General features: G+C 45.6%; 1 protein-coding gene across 1 annotated transcript in view; it reads left to right on the forward strand.

The window, feature by feature from the left end:
• Positions 1-18,453, forward strand: part of LOC126252265 (facilitated trehalose transporter Tret1-like) — a 72,489-nt gene that overhangs the window by 29,096 nt on the left and 24,940 nt on the right. Inside the window, exons 2-3 of the mRNA XM_049953138.1 lie at positions 2,550-2,939; positions 11,100-11,323. Coding sequence (XP_049809095.1) covers positions 2,550-2,939; positions 11,100-11,323 — 614 coding nt within the window. The remainder of the gene's footprint in view (positions 1-2,549; positions 2,940-11,099; positions 11,324-18,453) is intronic.

Below are 18,453 nucleotides of genomic sequence, written 5' to 3' on the forward strand. Positions count from 1 at the left end.
GTAAAATCAGTATTACAGAAGGCGAATGGAAGACTTTGATTGCACCACATTTCATATTCTATCAGTTGCATTTCTCCTGAACTTCCAGTGGTCCATATTTCACTTCCATAGAATGTTGTTATCCAGACAGTTGACTTGAAATGACGAGCTTTTTTTGGTCTTGGAGAACCTTTCCCGACTCTTTGCGAAGACTGAGTCTTGGTCCCAACATCAAAAATAGACTGATGCTTGATCACCAATGGTACATTTAGCCATCGCGAGAGCGTTACAAATCTCATAGAAAGTTTGAAGTGGGACACACTTGCAGATAGACCGCGCGCTAAACAGAAGGGGCTGCTCACTAAATTCCCAAATCCGACCTTCACCGAGGGTGTAGAGCATGTATTATTACCACCAACTTTCAAATCGCGCAATGATTACCATTCAAAGATAAGGGAAATAAGAGCACGTACTGAGGCGTTCAGACAGTCGTTTTTCCCTTTCGCGATCCGTGAGTGGAACAGAAGGGGGGAAATATGACTTTGGCACGCATTGTGCCCTCCGCCACACGCCGCTTGGTGGCTAGCGGAGTATATATGTAGATGTAGAATTTTCTTAAGGAACATCTAGTTCACATTTGGGTGATTCAAAAGCCTTTCACAGATTGCAAGAAGAAGTCCTTTCTGATCTTGACTCATTAGCCGTGTGACGAACTTGGTGACAACACGATGCATTCCAAGATGCTTATCAGGATTTCATGACATGATCACAGAAATATTGCTTCTACTGCAATCTCTCGGACAGTCAGTCTTCCATTGGCACGCACAATGTCGTTGACTTTTCTGACATGAGCGTCGCTGGTAGACGTCGAAGGGCGTCCTGAACGAGGGTCATCTTTTAACTTCCGTCCGGCCACTTTTAAGCAGTGTGAACCATTCGTAACACGAATACGGTTTAAGCACTCGCCATCGTAGGCTTCCAGCATCATTTGGAGTGTGTCTGTAAAGGTTTTCCTGAGTTTCACGCAAAATTTAATGCAGGCGCGTTGCTCCTCTAACGTTGCCACCTCGAATTCTCAAACTGTGCGACACCACGATCTGTCAATACAGCACTGAACAATAAGTAACCGACGTGAGACAATAAAACTTCCGGTATCCAGAATGAGATTTTCACTCTGCAGCGGAGTGTGCGCTGATATGAAACTTCCTCGCAGATTAAAACTGTGTGCCAGACCGAGTGTCGAACTCGGGACCTTTGCCTTTCGCACGCAAGTGCTCAACCAACTATTTTTTTTTCTTGTTGTTGTATCTGCTCGGGGCGGTCGTCGTAAGACACCCGTATAAGTTCGTTGTTGATCGATTAACTCAGTTGTTTTTTTATTACAGAGGGCTGCTAACACTCTGACCGAACACGCTGAGCTACCGTGCCGGCATTTTTTGCTCGGTATTGTACATTTTCGTTTGGTCTGGGCGAACGTTATATGACATCCGTTCAAGGTGATCGTTGATTCCTTTACTCGTTTTTTTTTTTTTTAATACAGAGGACAATCCGCCCTCTGGCCGAACACGCTGAGCTACCGTGCTGGCGCAAACTTAGCTACCCAAGCACGACTCACGCCCCGTCCTAACAGCTTTACTTCTGCCAGTACCTCGTCTCCTACCTTCCAAACTTTGCAGAAGCTCTCCTGTGAACCTTGCAGAACTAGCACTCCTGAAAGAAAGAATATTGCGGAGACATGGCTTAGCCACAGCCTGGCGAATGTTTCCAGAATGAGATTTTCACTCTGCAGCGGAGTATGCGCTGATATGAAACTTCCTGGCAGATTAAAACTGTGTACCGGACCGAAACTCGAACTCGGGTCCTTTGCCTTAAGGCTCGGTTCGCAGAAGAGCTTCTGTAAAGTTTGGAAGGTAGGAGACGAGGTACCGGCAGAAGTAAAGCTGTGAAGACGGGGCGTGAGTCGTGCTTCGGTGGCTCAGTTGGTACAGCATTTGCCTGCGAAAGGCAAAGGTCCCGAGTTCAAGTCTCGGTCCGGCACACAGTTTTAATCTGCCAGCAAGTTTCAAACTTCCGGTAGTTACACATTAGACACATGGGTTAGCCACAGCCTGGGGGATGTTTCCAGAATGAGATTTTCTCTCTGCAGCGGAGTGTGCGCTGATATGAATCTTCCTGGAAGATTAAAACTGTGTGCCGGACCGAGACTCGAACTCGGGACCTCTGCTTTAAGGCTCGGTTCGCAGAAGAGCTTCTGTAAAGTTTGGAAGGTAGGAGACGAGGTACTGGCAGAAGTACAGCTGTGAGGACGGGGCGTGAGTCGTGCTTGGGTGGCTCAGTTGGTACAGCATTTGCCTGCGAAAGGCAAAGTCCCGAGTTCGAGTCTCGTTCCGGCACACAGTTTTAATCTGCCAGGAAGTTTCGAACTTCCGGTAGTTACACAGGTGTGTGCTGGGATGCCAAACGCACTCCATCACACCATCGGCGCGAAATTACCAATGTTCCGGAATTTTATTAACATGCCTCGTAGTTGTGGTCGTGCGGGCAAGCTGACGTTTGGTGACTCCCTGTAGCGACGCTGGGCGGCTTCTCGCTGGGCGCGGTGCTGGGATGGATGTCGCCGGCAACGAAGCCACTGACGCAAGAGGGCCTGTCCGACGAGACGGTGTCGTGGCTGGCGGGCGTGACGCCGCTGGGCGCCCTGGCGGCCATGTTGGCGGCGGCCGTGCTGCTGGACCGCGTCGGCCGGCGGCGCGCGCTGCTGGCCACGGCGCCGCCCTTCGTCGCCGGCTGGCTGCTGCTCGCCTTCTGCCGGCACACCGCAGCACTGCTCGTCGGCCGCTTCGTCACCGGCTTCTGCGGCGGCGCCTTCTCCACCGCGGCGCCCGTCTACATCGGGGAGATCGCCGAGAACGACATCCGCGGCGCTCTTGGCGTCTGCTACCAGCTCATGCTCACTGGGGGTAACCACTCTGTCTGACTACTACTTCCAGTTCATTCCACGTTCAGAAAATCGTGCCCGTAACGAATGAGAGTACAAGGACGCTGGAAGCTGAGCGTCCACTAGGTGTGAGTGCAAAATATTGGCCGAGCGGTCTAAGGCGCTGCAGTCATGGAATGTGCGGCTGGTCCCGGCGGAGGTTCGAGTCCTCCCTCGGGCATGGGTGTGTGTGTTTGTCGTTAGCATAGTTTAGGTTAAGTAGTGTGTAAGCTTAGGGACAGATGACCTTAGCAGTTAAGTCTATCTATTGATACGTAATCAGCATGGTTTCAGAAAACATTGTTCTTGTGCAAAGCAGCTAGCTCTTTATTCGCACGAAGTAATGGCCGCTATCGACAGGGGATCTCAAATTGATTCCGTATTTCTAGATTTCCGGAAAGTTTTTAACACCGTTCCTCACAAGCGACTTCTAATCAAGCTGCGGGCCTATGGGGTATCGTCTCAGTTGTGCGACTGGATTCGTGATTTCCTGTCAGGAAGGTCGCAGTTCGTAGTAATAGACGGCAAATCATCGAGTAAAACTGAAGTGATATCAGGTGTTCCCCAGGGAAGCGTCCTGGGACCTCTGCTGTTCCTGATCTATATAAATGATCTGGGTGACAATCTGAGCAGTTCTCTTAGGTTGTTCGCAGATGATGCTGTAATTTAGCGTCTAGCAAGGTCATCCGAAGACCAGTATCAGTTGCAAAGAGATTTAGAAAAGATTGCTGTATGGTGTGGCAGGTGGCAGTTGACGCTAAATAACGAAAAGTGTGAGGTGATCCACATGAGTTCCAAAAGAAATCCGTTGGAATTCGATTACTCGATAAATAGTACAATTCTCAAGGCTGTCAATTCAACTAAGTACCTGGGTGTTAAAATTACGAACAACATCAGTTGGAAAGACCACATAGATAATATTGTGGGGACACTTAGAAGATGCAACAAGTCCACTAAAGAGACAGCTTACACTACACTCGTTCGTCCTCTGTTAGCATATTGCTGCCTGGTGTGGGATCCCTACCAGGTCGGATTGACGGACGACATCGAAAGGGTGCAAAAAAGGACAGCTCGTTTTGTATTATCACGTAGTAGGGGAGAGAGTGTGGCAGATATGATGCGCGAGTTGGGATGGAAGTCATTAAAGCAAAGATGTTATTCGTCGCGGCGAGATCTATTTACGAAATTTCAGTCTCCAACTTTCTCTTGCGAATGCGAAAATATTTTGTTGAGCCCAACCTACGTAGGTAGGAATGATCATCAAAATAAAATAAGAGAAGTCAGAGCTCGACCAGAAAGGTTTAGGTGTTCGTTTTTCCCGCGAGCTGTTCGGGAGTGGAATGGTAGAGAGATAGTATGATTGTGGTTCGACGAACCCTATGCCAAGCTCTTAAATGTGAATTGCAGAGTAATCACATAGGAGTCCCATAAGATTTCTGATACATTTTTTTTTTTGCAAAATATTGAACCATAAAATTGAATAGTACTCAGCTGTTGTATAAACTAAAGCCAATGCTGTTGTTCTCAGAGTCATCATCATCATCATCATCATCATCATCATCATCATTTAAGACTGATTATGCCTTTCAGCGTTCAGTCTAGAGCATAGTCCCCCCTAAAAAATTCCTCCATGATCCCCTATTCAGTGCTAACATTGGTGCCTCTTCTGATGTTAAGCCTATTACTTCAAAATCATTCTTAACCGAATACAGGTACCTTCTCCTTGGTCTACCCCAACTCCTCCTACCCTCTACTGCTGAACCCATGAGTCTCTTGGGTAGCCTTGCTTCTCCCATGCGTGTAACATGACCCCACCATCTAAGACTGTTCGCCCTGACTGCTACATCTATAGAGTTCATTCCCAGTTTTTCTTTGATTTCCTCATTGTGGACACCCTCCTGCCATTGTTCCCATCTACTAGTACCTGCATTCATCCTAGCTACTTTCATATCCGTAACGTCAACCTTATTGATAAGGTAACCTGAATTCACCAAGCTTTCGCTCACATACAACAAAGTTGGTCGAAAAATTGAACGGTGCACAGATAACTTAATCTTGGTACTGACTTCCTTCTTGCAGAAGAGAGTAGATGGTAGCTGAGCGCTCACTGCATTAGCTTTGCTACACCTCGCTTCCAGTTCTTTCACTATGTTGCTATCCTGTGAGAATATGCATCCTAAGTACTTGGAACCGTCCACCTGTTCTAACTTTGTTCCACCTATTTGGCACTCAATCCGTTTATATCTCTTTCCCACTGACATTACTTTCGTTTTGGAGATGCTAATCTTCATACCATAGTCCTTACATTCCTGATCTAGCTCTGAAATGTTGCTTTGCAAATTTTCAATCGAATCTGCCATCACAACCAAGTCATACGCATATGCGAGACTGCTTATTTTGTGTTCACATATCTTAATCTCACCCGGCGAGTCTATTGTTTTCAATATATGATCCATAAATAATATGAACAACAGTGGAGACAGGTTGCAGCCTTGTCTTACCCCTGAAACTACTCTGAACCATGAACTCAATTTACCGTCAACTCTAACTGCTGCCTGACTATGTATGTAGAGAGCTTTAATTGCTTCCAAGCAATTAAAGTTCTCAGAATCTTTGGGATCAGAAAACTTAAGCACACTGAACAGAAATTTAAGTCACCCACAGGAGACATCTTGCTAATACTGCATAACACCACCTCTTACTTGAATAACGGCCACCATTCACGGAGGTTTTTAATGTATCTGACATTTGTTTACATCACCTCATTGATGATTATACCGTGTGATATCGGCTGCCCCGAAGTACGTACGATATATTATTTTTTAAACATAACTCACGACTCATCGTCTTCTACGAGGGTCACTCCAAAAGAAATGTACACTATTTTTGTAAAAATACAGTTTGCATTCTGCATGTGTGAAAGTTTTACGGTATGTAGATACATCCTTCCCGCTTGTTTTCAAACTTAGTTCAACCTGTTCTCGTGAGTGGCGCCGTCACAGGATGTCTTGAAGGTGGCTGCTACGCTTGACGTTCGTCAGAAGCAACGTGCTGTCATAGAATTCGTGTGCTGTGAAAACGAGACAGTGGGAAACATCCACAAGAGGTTGATAAAGGTGTATGGAGATGCTGCTGTCGATCGCAGTCGGTGGGCAAGCAGGTTACGTGATGAAAGGGGGCAGGGCAATATTGAGGATTGTCCTCGCAGCGGCGGGCCTCGTACGCACACACTCCAGACGATGTGCAGAGAGTTAACGAATTGGTGACTGCTGACAGACGCATCACAGTGAAAGGAAGTGTTTGCAGAATATTGAAAGTGTTGGCGTTAAAAAAGGTTTGTGCCAGGTTTGATCCCAGGATGTTGACAGTGGCTCACAAAGAAACAAGAAAAACGGTATGCAGCGAAGTTTTGGAACAGTACGAGAATGGTGGAGAAGAATTCCTTGGAAGAATTGTGACAGGTGATGAAACATGGCTCCATCATTTTTCACCAGAGAGGAGGAGGCAATCAATGGAGTGGCATCATGCAAATTCACACCAGAAAAAAAAGATTCAAAGCCACACCTTCTCCTGGAAAAGTTATGGCTACAGTGTTTTTCGATTCCGAAGGACTCTTGCTTGTGGACATCATGCCAAGTGGAACCACCATAAATTATGATGCATATGTGACGACACTGAAGAAACTTGAAGCTCGACTGAGTCGTGTTTGACCACATCGGCAAAAGCAGGATGTTTGGCTGTTGCACGACAATGCACGGCCACATGTCGGTCAAAAAAAAAACAGCGGAAGCGATCACAAAAGTCAGATGGACAACACTGAAACTCCCGCCTTACAGTCCTTTCTCCATGTGACTATCATCTCTTTGGGAAACTGAAAGACTCTCTTCGTGGAACAAGGTTTGAAGATGATGACTCTCTTGTGCACGCTGCCAAACAGTGGCTCCAACAGGTTGGTTCAGAATTTTACCGTGCGAGTATACAGGCGCTGGTTCCAAGATGGCGTAAGGGAGTTGAGAGGGATGGAAATTATGTGGAGAAATGAAAATATTGTTCGTAAAGGATGTATCTACACACTGTAAAACTTTCAAACTTGTAGAATAAAAGATGGATTTAAAAAAATAGTGTGCATTTATTTTGGAGTGACCCTCGTATTTAGGGCGTTCAATAAGTAATGCAGTACATCTTCGGTTGAAATATGCAGAATATTCCAGCTTCAGGCACTATAGTTTCATAATGTTCTGATAGGGGGCGGTGCTATACGTTGTCTGAAAAATGGCGTCTATTACATGGATGCGTTTCAAGCAGAGAGCTGTCATTTAATTTCTCTTGGTGGAAAACCAGAGCACTGCAGATATTCATAGGCCCTTGTAGAATGTCTACGGAGACCTTGCGGTGAACAAAAGCACGGTGAGCCGTTGGTCGAGACGTCTGTCATCATCGCAAGTAGGCCGTTTAAACCTATCCTGTCTACCACATGCCAGTCAGCCGCAACAGCTGTGACTCCTGCAATATTGGAGTGGCCGGACACACTCATTCAAGGTGATTGATGGGGCACAATCGAGCACCGTGCCGCTCAACTGAACATCTCTGGTGGTGTGTTGACACACTCGTCCACCAGTTGGGGTACTCAAAGATGTGCGCCTGCCGGTTTCCTCGCTGCCTAACAGAAGACTTAAGAACAACGAAGGCCCATCTGTCCGGAACTGCTTCCGCTTTACGATGCTGATCGTGAATATTTTTTGTCAAATTTCGGCAAAGGCGATGAAACATGGGTTCATCACCAGAGCTGGAAACAAAACAGCAACCCTTGGAGTGGCGTCAAACCAGCTCCAACTAGGATCTCGCACCTTCCCACTTCCGTCTGTTTGCATTCAGTAGGAAGCAGTACGTAGCTGATGGGGAGGTTATTGCTGCAGCAAGAGGTTGGCTCCGATGTTACTGTAGAGTAGCACCATATCTCCATACAGTCACTTCTAGTAAGGTGGCGTAAGGCCATCGCACTCAACGGAGATTATGTTGAAAGATAGGGTTTGCCGGCCGTTGAGGTCGAGTGGTTTTAGGTGCTTCAGTCAGGAACCGCGATGCTGCTACGGTTGCAGGTTCGAATCCTGCCTCGGGCATGGATGTGTGTGATGTCCTTAGGTTAGTTAGGTTTACGAAGTTCTAAGTCTAGGGGACTGATGACCTCAGATGTTAAGTCCCATTGTGCTTAGAGCGGTTTTTTGAAAGATAGGGTTTTGTAACCAAAAGAGTGGGGAACAATATGGTGTATTTGTATCGTCAATAAAACCAAATTGCTTTCAGAAAAAAAAGTGTTGCGTTATTTGATGAACGCTCCTCGTACAAACTGCAGGTACTTGGTAGTCACGTATTCCCACAGGTATGCCATATATTGATGAAATCAGATTGTTGAACAGAGACCACATACAGCTATCAAATTGCAGGGATGTTGATTGCTACGATTCATTTTCTGTTGCAAATAATCTTATGCATTTTCTTTAGGATTAATACCGAGAGATTTTGCGGGACAGTCAAGGTGTAATAGGGGGTTTGAGTGTTTGTCAAACGCGCGACGTATGAGTGTAGCCCTGTGAACGTGTTTTTGGAAGATAGTGTCCACAGAACACTCGTCATTAAGATGTACGAGAAAGAGCGGCACGTCATTATCGAGAATGTGGAAATAAACCTCATGGGTAACGTGAATGAGAGGAGTCCAGCCATGACACGAAAGACTGTATGAAATATCACAGAATCACCTCTGGCCTGTAGTTTTTTTTTTTTTTTTCATGGGACTTAACTTCTGAGGTCATCAGTCCCCTAGAACATAGAACTACTTAAACCTATCTAACCTAAGGACATCACACACATCCATGCGCGAGGCAGGATTTCGAACCTGCGACCGTAGCGTGGCCTGTAGTACACCGTCCAAATGCTAAACAGTTCATTTGAAAACAGGAAGAATCGTGACACGTCATACGACACTACGTGCCTCCAGTCAGCTGGTATCAAGTTTTTGTGATGTTTGTCCCATTTCTGCTTCTCTGGGGCAACGGTCTTTTGCGAATGTAAATGACATGCAGTATTCTTAGCAATGTTCGCTCGGTAACTAGTTGAGGTACATCTTTACTCACTCACAGCAGCAATTACTTGATCCGATTTGGTCTGACAAGGGGTGACTCTTGGAGGCTAGGATCTTTTTACGTCTATTGTTCTTAGGCCTCGTGGCATGGCAGCGAGTGGAACGCCATCCCTCTTAGACACGCGGGAGAGTCCGCGTTAATACACTACTGGCCATTAAAATTACTACACCACGAAGATGACGTGCTACAGACGCGAAATTTAACCGACAGGAAGAAGATGCAGTGATATGCAAATGATTAGCTTTTCAGAGCATTCACACAAGGTTGCCGCCGGTGATGACACCTACAACGTGCTGACGTGAGGAAAGTTTCCAAAGGATTTCTCATACACAAACAGCAGTTGACCGGCGTTGCCTGGTGAAACGTTGTTGTGATGCCTAGTGTAAGGAGGAGAAATGTGTACCATCACGTTTCCGACTTAGATAGAGGTCGTATTGTAGTCTATCGCGATTGCGGTTTATCGCATCGCGACATTGCTGCTCGCGTTGGTCGAGATTCATTGACTGTTAGCAGAATATGGAATCGGTGGGTTCAGGAGGGTAATACGGAACGCCGTGTTGGATCCCAACGTCCTCGTATCGCTAGCAGTCGAGATAACAGGCATCTTATCCGCCTGGCTGTAACGGATCGTGCAGCCACGTCTCGATCCATGACTCAACAGATGGGATCGTTTGCAAGACAACAACCATCTGCACGAACAGTTCGACGACGTTTGCAGCAGCATGGACAATCAGCTCGGAGACCATGGCTGCTGTTACCCTTGACGCTGCATCACAGGCAGGAGCGCCTGCGATGGTGTACTCAACGACGAACCTGGGTGCACGAATGGCAAAACGTCATTTTTTCGGATGAATCCAGGTTCTGTTTACAGCATCATGATAGTCGCATCTGTGTTTGGCGACATCGCGGTGAACGCACATTGGAAGCGTGTATTCGTCATCGCCATAATGACGTATCACCCGGCGTGATGGTATGGGATGCCAATGGTTACACGTCTCGGTCACCTCTTATTCGCACTGACGGCACTTTCAACAGTGGACGTTACATTTCGGATGTGTTACGACCCGTGGCTCTACCCTTCATTCGATCCCCGCAAAACCCTATATTTCAGCAGGATAATGCACGACCGCATGTTGCAGGTCCTGTACGGGCCTTTCTGGATACAGAAAATGTTCGACTGCTACCCTGGCCAGCACATTCTCCAGATCCCTCACCAATTGAAAACGTCTGGTCAATGTTGGCCGAGCAACTGGCTCGTCACAATACGCCAGTCACTACTCTTGATGAACTGTTGTACCGTGCTGAAGCTGCATGGGCAGCTGTACCTGTACACGCCATCCAAGCTCTGTTTGATCAATGCCCAGGCGTATCAAGGCCGTTATTACTGCCAGAGGTGGTTGTTCTGAGTACTGATGTCTCAGGATCTATGGACCGAAACTGCGTGAAAATGTAATCACATGTCCGTTCTAGTACAATATATTTGCCCAATGAATACCCTTTTGGCAAATGGTTCAAACAGTTCTGAGCACTACGCGACTTAACTTCTGAAGTCATCAGTCTCCTAGAACTTAGAACTAATTAAACCTAAGGACATCACACACATCCATGCCCGAGGCAAGATTTGAACCTGCGACCGTTGCCATCGCTCGGTTCCAGACTGTAGCGCCCAGAACCGCACAGCCTCTCCGGCCGGCGAATACCCTTTTATCATGTGCATTTCTTCTTGGTGTAGCAATTTTAATGGCCTGTAGTGTACAACAACAGATTGGGCATCTTCAAGCTCAGTGTGACCTTGGATACGTTTAAACGCAACATCTTCTTTCGGTCTAGTCTCCATCTCGAACTTAGTACCACAGACTGGCAGATTCATCTGACATCACTGCCATGACTTACGTGAGCTCAAAAGTCAGTGTTGTATTTGTTTCTGTTGGTGTTGTGGTACGCGACGACCTCGTGGTTTGCCAATGTGTAGGTACTGGATGACCGATTTTTGCTGTCCGCAGGTATCCTGTACGTGTACGTGGTGGGCAAGTGGGCCCCGCTGGTGTGGCTGTCCGTGGTGTGCGCCATCCCGCCCATCGTCTTCTTCATGATGTTCTTCTTCGTGCCGGAGTCGCCCCTCTTCCTGCTGTCCAAGGAGAGACACGAGGAGGCCATCCGAGCTCTGCACTGGTTCCGGGGCGGAGACGAGGCAGACATCACTGACGAACTGCTCGAGACGGAGCAGGTAGGACGGCCGTACATTTCCTTTTCATCACTAAGGCGATCATAAATCTACAACTGTTCTACGCAAACCATCATACGAGGTCTGTTGTTTGATGTACAGCGTGTCCCACAATTAATGTGCCAAGATGTTAATCTAAAGAGGATTTATTGTGGCCACAACCGCGCCCACCTGCCAAACAACATTTTATTAGAAGCACTTGAGTTTTGACACATATTAACTTCCAAATTTTTCAGCCGACCGTCAGAGAAAATAGCAGCAAAAACACTAAATCCATCGAAAACGCCATGGCACTCTAGGAAACAACAAAGTTCGTATAATACAATATATATTTCTGTTGCTTACATGGGGGCTAGCTTACAAGGATGTGCTTATGTTCTTGCGACTTTACCAGCTGCATAAACCGCTCTTCCCAAGTAATGGCGGCCATTCACAGACTGTTGATATCTACTACTACTACTACTACTACAAAAAAAAAAAAAAAAAAAAAAAAAAAGAAGACATGTAAGTGTGGATGACTGAAACAAAGAGCATTGCCTCATGTACACTCTCGCACAGCTAGGTATAGTCGACAGGCCTGAAATGATAATGTTAGTGCTACAACGCATATATTACAAAGTTCTCAAATTGTGAACCCTTGTTCATGTTATAATTCATAAATCTATTACAGAATACATGTTCTTTCTGAACTGCAATTTTTTGGAAGTTATGCTAAAACGATGTTCTAAGCACTGAAATAAATTATTGTTAATATAAGTACACTGCTGAAAAGAATAAGAGGAATTTGAATTTCGGCTTCTGCCATACTCCATTCAGCAATAACTGAGGACTGAATTTTTATCAAATTATACTTTTGTTTTTGACAGATTAAGTACACGACACAACGTCGTTACATTGTCGATCGTTGACATAAAAAGAGCAGAAATGTCTTACAGGTGTCGAAAACAAAGTGGAAACAATGATTCGTCCCTTCATCTTGGATACCTTGCATTCGAATTTGAGAGCTTCAATAGCGTGCATCCCTCAGTGAGAGTTTATGACAGTCTGACACCTACGTGACGTGCTCCATGTAGGTCTGTGGAGGTCACCCTGGGATACCCGTTACCACTTTGCAATGGGAGCCCATGAGAATTCTTGGATAGTCTATGTTGGAACAGGACGACCATCAAAACGTCTGTGAAGCATGTCGCACATATGCACGATGGAGTTTATGTCTGGACTCACCGCCAGCCATTCTATTACTTCAATGTCGAGATTTCGCAAGACATCCCTGCTGACGCCCATCACATGGGGCCTGGTATTACAAGAAATTCAGTGTCACCACCGTATGCAGCAGGGTCCAAAATGATCTGTTCTATGTACTGCCTGGCTTTAAGACGACTATGGGCAACGACAAGCCCTGAATGGCTGTCAGCACTGAAGCCTCCCCACAATAACACAGAACCTTGGAAACCTGTCGACTTCGTGGAGAACATTTGGCACGTACTGCTCACCACAGGTCTCGCACACGAACACGGACATCATCTTGCGTCAGAGAATGTCTGAACTCGTCTGTGAACACGTTTCACCAGTGTCGAAGTTGCCAGTTGACATGTGAAAGGCAGAACTGAAGCCGAGCTGCAACATGCTGTCGTGTCAAGCGGGATACTCGAACAGAACGTCTGGGCGTAAGGTCCTTTCTTGTACACTGTTAATTAAAGTCTCAACGGACACAGCGCCTCCAGTGGCCCTTCTGAGAACGTCCTGCAGTGCTCTGGCGGTATCCGTACGATGCCGCAAGGCGCAGATGGCCAGACTCCGGTCTTCAAGTGGGTTTGTAATGTGTCGGCGATCTTGTGGCTGGCTCTGAGCACTATGGGACTTAACAACTATGGTCATCAGTCCCCTAGAACTTAGAACTACTTAAACCTAACTAACCTAAGGACAGCACACAACACCCAGCCATCACGAGGCAGAGAAAATCCCTGACCCCGCCGGGAATCGAACCCGGGAACCCGGGCGTGGGAAGCGAGAACGCTACCGCACGACCACGAGATGCGGGCAGCGATCTTGTCCAACTCGCCTTGTGCACTGATCTGCCTCTCTATAGTGTGTCCACAAACTGTGGATGATATGCGGAAAGAGTTGCATTGGATGAGTTTGGTCGAATACAACGTTCACAAATGACAACTGCCATCTGTGTACCTCATTAGAAAATACGGGGACACCGGTACTCTCTTCCTACTGAGGAGCCACCTGACACTGTAATGCATGACACAGCCAATAGAAGACGATTGATTTTCAATGTTGCCTACATTGAACTCGAAGATCGGAAGCTATGCAATAAGATCACATGTAACCCTGTATCAAACTAGACACCGGATGTTGACACACGTGTTGTCCTAATTATCTTGAACAGGTTATAAAGGGTGAAGAAAAAGATTTCGTAGAAGGCCATACGGTCCAGAATAGGTATGCCAGGCAGGCAAAATAACTGTGATCACCGACCGACCAGGCTGAAGGAACCCGTTTGCTAAAACATTATGTCTTGTTGCATTAACAAGTCCGTAACTGCCTGCTGCACATTCTCGTCCGACAGAAACCGTCGACACTTCAAGGCATTTTGTAAGGGATCGAAGTCGTGATAATCGCATGGGAAGAGTTCAGGACCATAGGGCGTGTGCTCTGATGACTTCCATTTGTAGCTGTCCATAAAGGATGACGTTGGCATGCCAGATCGCCTGGCGTCTTTTGTCGAATCGCAACCAGCGCGGAACTTGGCGCACCATTCCACAACGGTGATTTTCGATAGACATCCTGCCCCATACACATTCTTCATTCTCCAATGGTTGTCTACATGTGACTGCCCTTCGGCACACAAGAAAAGAATAACAGCACATTGATCCTGTTTGGGGCTGATTTGCCAATAACGTCGCCGTAGATCACATTTCCACATTTGCCGCACTCACGTCGGAAAGACACGAATGCCAACACGAATGACACACTGATCCCTTGCCTACATATCTCTGATTATATGCCCGCATCGGAAGTCGCGCTATCTTGAATACACGATGCAGTAACACCCTCAAACGGAAACTTTTTGATCGCCCTACATATACACTACTGGCCATTAAAATTGCTACACCAAGAAGAAATGCAGATGACAAACGGGTATTCATTGGACGAATATATTATAATAGAACTGACATGTGATTACATTTTCACACAATTTGGGTGCGTAGATCCTGAGAAATCAGTACCCAGAACAACCACCTCTGGCCGTAATAACGGAGTTGATACGCCTGGGCATTGACTCAAACAGAGCTTGGAGGGCGTGTACAGGTACAGCTGCCCATGCAGCTTCAACACGATACCACAGTTCATCAAGAGTAGTAACTGGCGTATTGTGACGAGGCAGTTGCTCGGCCACCATTGACCAGACGTTTTCAATTGGTGAGAGATCTGGAGAATGTCCTGGACAGGGCAGCAGTCGCAATTTTCTGTATCCAGAAAGGCCCGTACATAGGGTTGCCATAATCCAAGGACGAAAATCAAGGACAAAATTCGGTGATTTTAAAGATGAGGTTTAAAAACGGACCGATATGTTGTGCAAGTGACCATTGGTTTGCATTTCAGTTGAATCTTCATCATAACTTTACCGTGGCAATTATGAAGATTAATAATGACCATTATTACCATAATTCAAACAGTAATTCTGTCAGCAAAGAAATTGTAATAAACAAGGAAAATTAATCCAAGCATTAATGGTACCTATAAAGAAGTGGTCAATGATGAAGAAAATTAATTGCAATTGACATCTGTTCTGAAAGTAGTCGAAAGATTCTGAAGTGACACAGAATATCAGCACAGGTTTCAACTACTATCGTCAAGTTAGCAGGAGTTATGAAACACTTGATCGGTGGCCAGTGGCAAAACTTGCGACTTGCGCAAAAAAATTTTTTTACTTGCTAGACACTTTTTTCGCGGACATTTTCCTCTTCGTGCAGGACACCCGTCTTCGATCATAAAATCGCGGACTTTCCGCGAAATCCGCGACGTATGGCAACCCTACCCGTACAGGACCTGCAACATGCTGTCGTGCATTATCCTACTGAAATGTAGGGTTTCGCAGGGATCGAATGAAGGGTAGAGCCACGGGTCGTAACACATCTGAAATGTAACGTCCACTGCTCAAAGTGCCGTCAATGCGAACAAGAGGTGACCGAGCCGTGTAACCAATGGCACCCCGTACCATCACGCTAGGTGATACGCCAGTATGGCGATGACGAATACACGCTTCCAATGTGCGTTCACAGCGATATTGCCAAACACGGATGCGACCATCATGATGCTGTAAACAGAACCTGGATTCATCCGAAGAAATTACGTTTTGCCATTCGTGGACCCAGGTTCGTCGTTGAGTACACCATCGCAGGCGCTCCTGTCTGTGATGCAGCGTCAAGGGTAACCCCAGCCATGGTCTCCGAGCTGATAGTCCATGCAGCTGTAAACGTCGTTGAACTGTTCGTGCAGATGGTTGTTGTCTTGCAAACGACCCCATCTGTTGACTAAGGGATCGAGACGTGGCTGCACGTTCCGTTACCGTCATGCGGATAAGATGCCTGTCATCTCGACTGCTAGTGATACGAGGCCGTTGGGATACAGCACGGCGTCCCGTATTACCTTCCTGAACGGATTTCATATTCTGCTAACAGTCATTGGATCTCACCAACGCGAGCACCATAGTCGAGTTACGATAAACCGCAATCACGATAGGCTACAATCCGACCTTTATCAAAGTCGGAAACATGATGGTACGCATTTCTCCTCCTTACACGAGGCATCAAAATCGCGTTTCACCAGGCAACGCCGGTCAACTGCTGTTTGTGTATGAGAAATCCTTTGGAAACTTTCCTCATATCAGCACGTTGGTAGGTGTCACTACGGGCGCCAACCTTTTGTGAATGTTCTGAGAAGCTAATCATTTGCATATCACATCATCTTCTTCCTGTCGGTTAAATTTCGCGTCTGTATCACGTCATCTTCGTGGTATAGCAATTTTAATGGCCAGAAGTGTAATATGTAATTAATATCAATCAGTTAATATAAATAATGTGTATTCTGCTCTTCGCCAAAGACTACGTCCTGAAAGTGGGAGACAAAGACGACTCTAGTTACATATTCAGGACACCGTACAAAGAATACTCAGAACGGGGCCTGACAACACACACGAAGAAGGTAGAATACGTGGTCATGGGTGAAGATGACCTAGAAGATGTGTATGTAGGATTCTGAAAAATTAAAAATGTCTGTACATTTAAATACTTGGGTATCGCTTTTACAACAAATGAAAGAAACACACATGACTTGTCAAATAAAACTGTGCAAGGGAAAAGAGTAATTGGCCAACTTAGCTGCTTGCTATGGAGTGACAAAATTACAAAGCGAACAAAAGTCTTGAGTACATGTCGATCGTAGAGAGTATCGCCACATAAGGCGCTGAAATGGTGAAGCTAACCAAAACGAAGAAATATAAACTGATGTCCCTTGAAATGGATTTTTGGGTAATAATTTCTCGCATATCCAGACTGCAAACCATCTGAAATATCCGAATAAGGGAAATTATAGCTGAAAAAGATACTATTTTTTAGATGCCGAAGGTGGCAAATATTAACTTGTTATGGCCACCTCCAGCGATGATAACCGATGACCAAAAAGAGTCTATGGATGGACACCAAAAGTCATAGAAGTCATACATGGAACATTTTATATGTTTTGTTGATACTATTATCATAAATTTATGAGTGTGTGGCAGGTTCAGTTGCGTGCAGCTCAGTGACCGTGTGCAAGTCTTGCGATTGGACGTCCATTCGGCTCCTTGGGTGTCGCTAACCTATCTCATTTATCCGACTGGGGAAATGAATCTTACAGTTTAACGTGGAAACCGAACCATGTAGCCTTCCTGGCGACTCCTCATACCGTTGAGAGTGAAGGCCAGATAAAAGGCGGACTGAAAATTTCCATGTTCCGCCCAGGATTCGATCCCGCGGTGTCTAGGTTGGCACTTTGTTACTGGATCTCAAGGCTCGACCTGGCACTGGTGACGGCAAGTTGTAATCAAAGCGGCCCCTAGCCAGTCATTAATACTGCAAAGTAAAACAGTGCAATAAAACTGATTTTCTCCATTGACTGCTCAGTAACATGGTTAATTGTATTGTCGATACCATAGTGCAATAATACTGTCTTCGGAACATTGGACTTCGAAAACGGTGCTGCTATGATAATAGTAGCTCTAACCTGTCGCAAGCAGAAAAAAGGTGGATGAACAATTTGGTTGTTGGAATGTCAAAGCTCACGCACGAAAACTTGTTGAGAGAAATGACGCTAAACGAAAGAAAAGGTTATCATAACAGTCCAAAAATTGATACATTCTCCAGAGTACCGCATCTCGATCATCAAAAAAGAAAATAACAGAATGAGAGACGTACTTCCGTCAAGCGAGCGCTTATCTGTTACGCTACAATACCTTGCCACTGGCAATTCTTCTGAAGACTTGAAATTTACAACTGCAGTTTCACTTACACTATATGAGACCTAGTTAAGGAAACGTGTCATGCAGTAATATGAGCACTAAAGGATTACATTCGGGTAGTAATGTGTACACATAAATAAATATATATATACACTTTTCTTCATAACATTGCATTAATTAAATTTTTAAAAAATATCTTCTTTCGTGGTCGTTTCTTATAGTTTTTGAGCAAGAAATAATACCGTTAATCATACGTAACACTTCTAATTTTGTACTCATGTGTCCTAACATCCCACAATGTCGGTAGTGGCTTACACATTTTGATTTGACATAACAATAACGCTTTGTCGGTTTGTTTTGAACTCATTTCCACTAACAACAAAAAACATAGCCTTCTTGGCGTGAGCAGCACGCGAGAGACTGTCAAGTATATTGTCAACTGCAACCTGCATGAAAATTCCCTGAGACGACGCGGCCATTTGGATGCACTTTCGATAACTTTTCCTATGCCTTGACCACAATTCGATTTTTCCAACAACCTTACGCATTTCCACTTACGTCATTTTCAAGAATGGTTCAAATGGCTCTGAGCACTATACGACTTAACTTCTGAGGTTATCAG

Source organism: Schistocerca nitens, chromosome 4 (genome assembly GCF_023898315.1).
Source record: "Schistocerca nitens isolate TAMUIC-IGC-003100 chromosome 4, iqSchNite1.1, whole genome shotgun sequence".
Lineage (NCBI taxonomy): Eukaryota > Metazoa > Arthropoda > Insecta > Orthoptera > Acrididae > Schistocerca > Schistocerca nitens.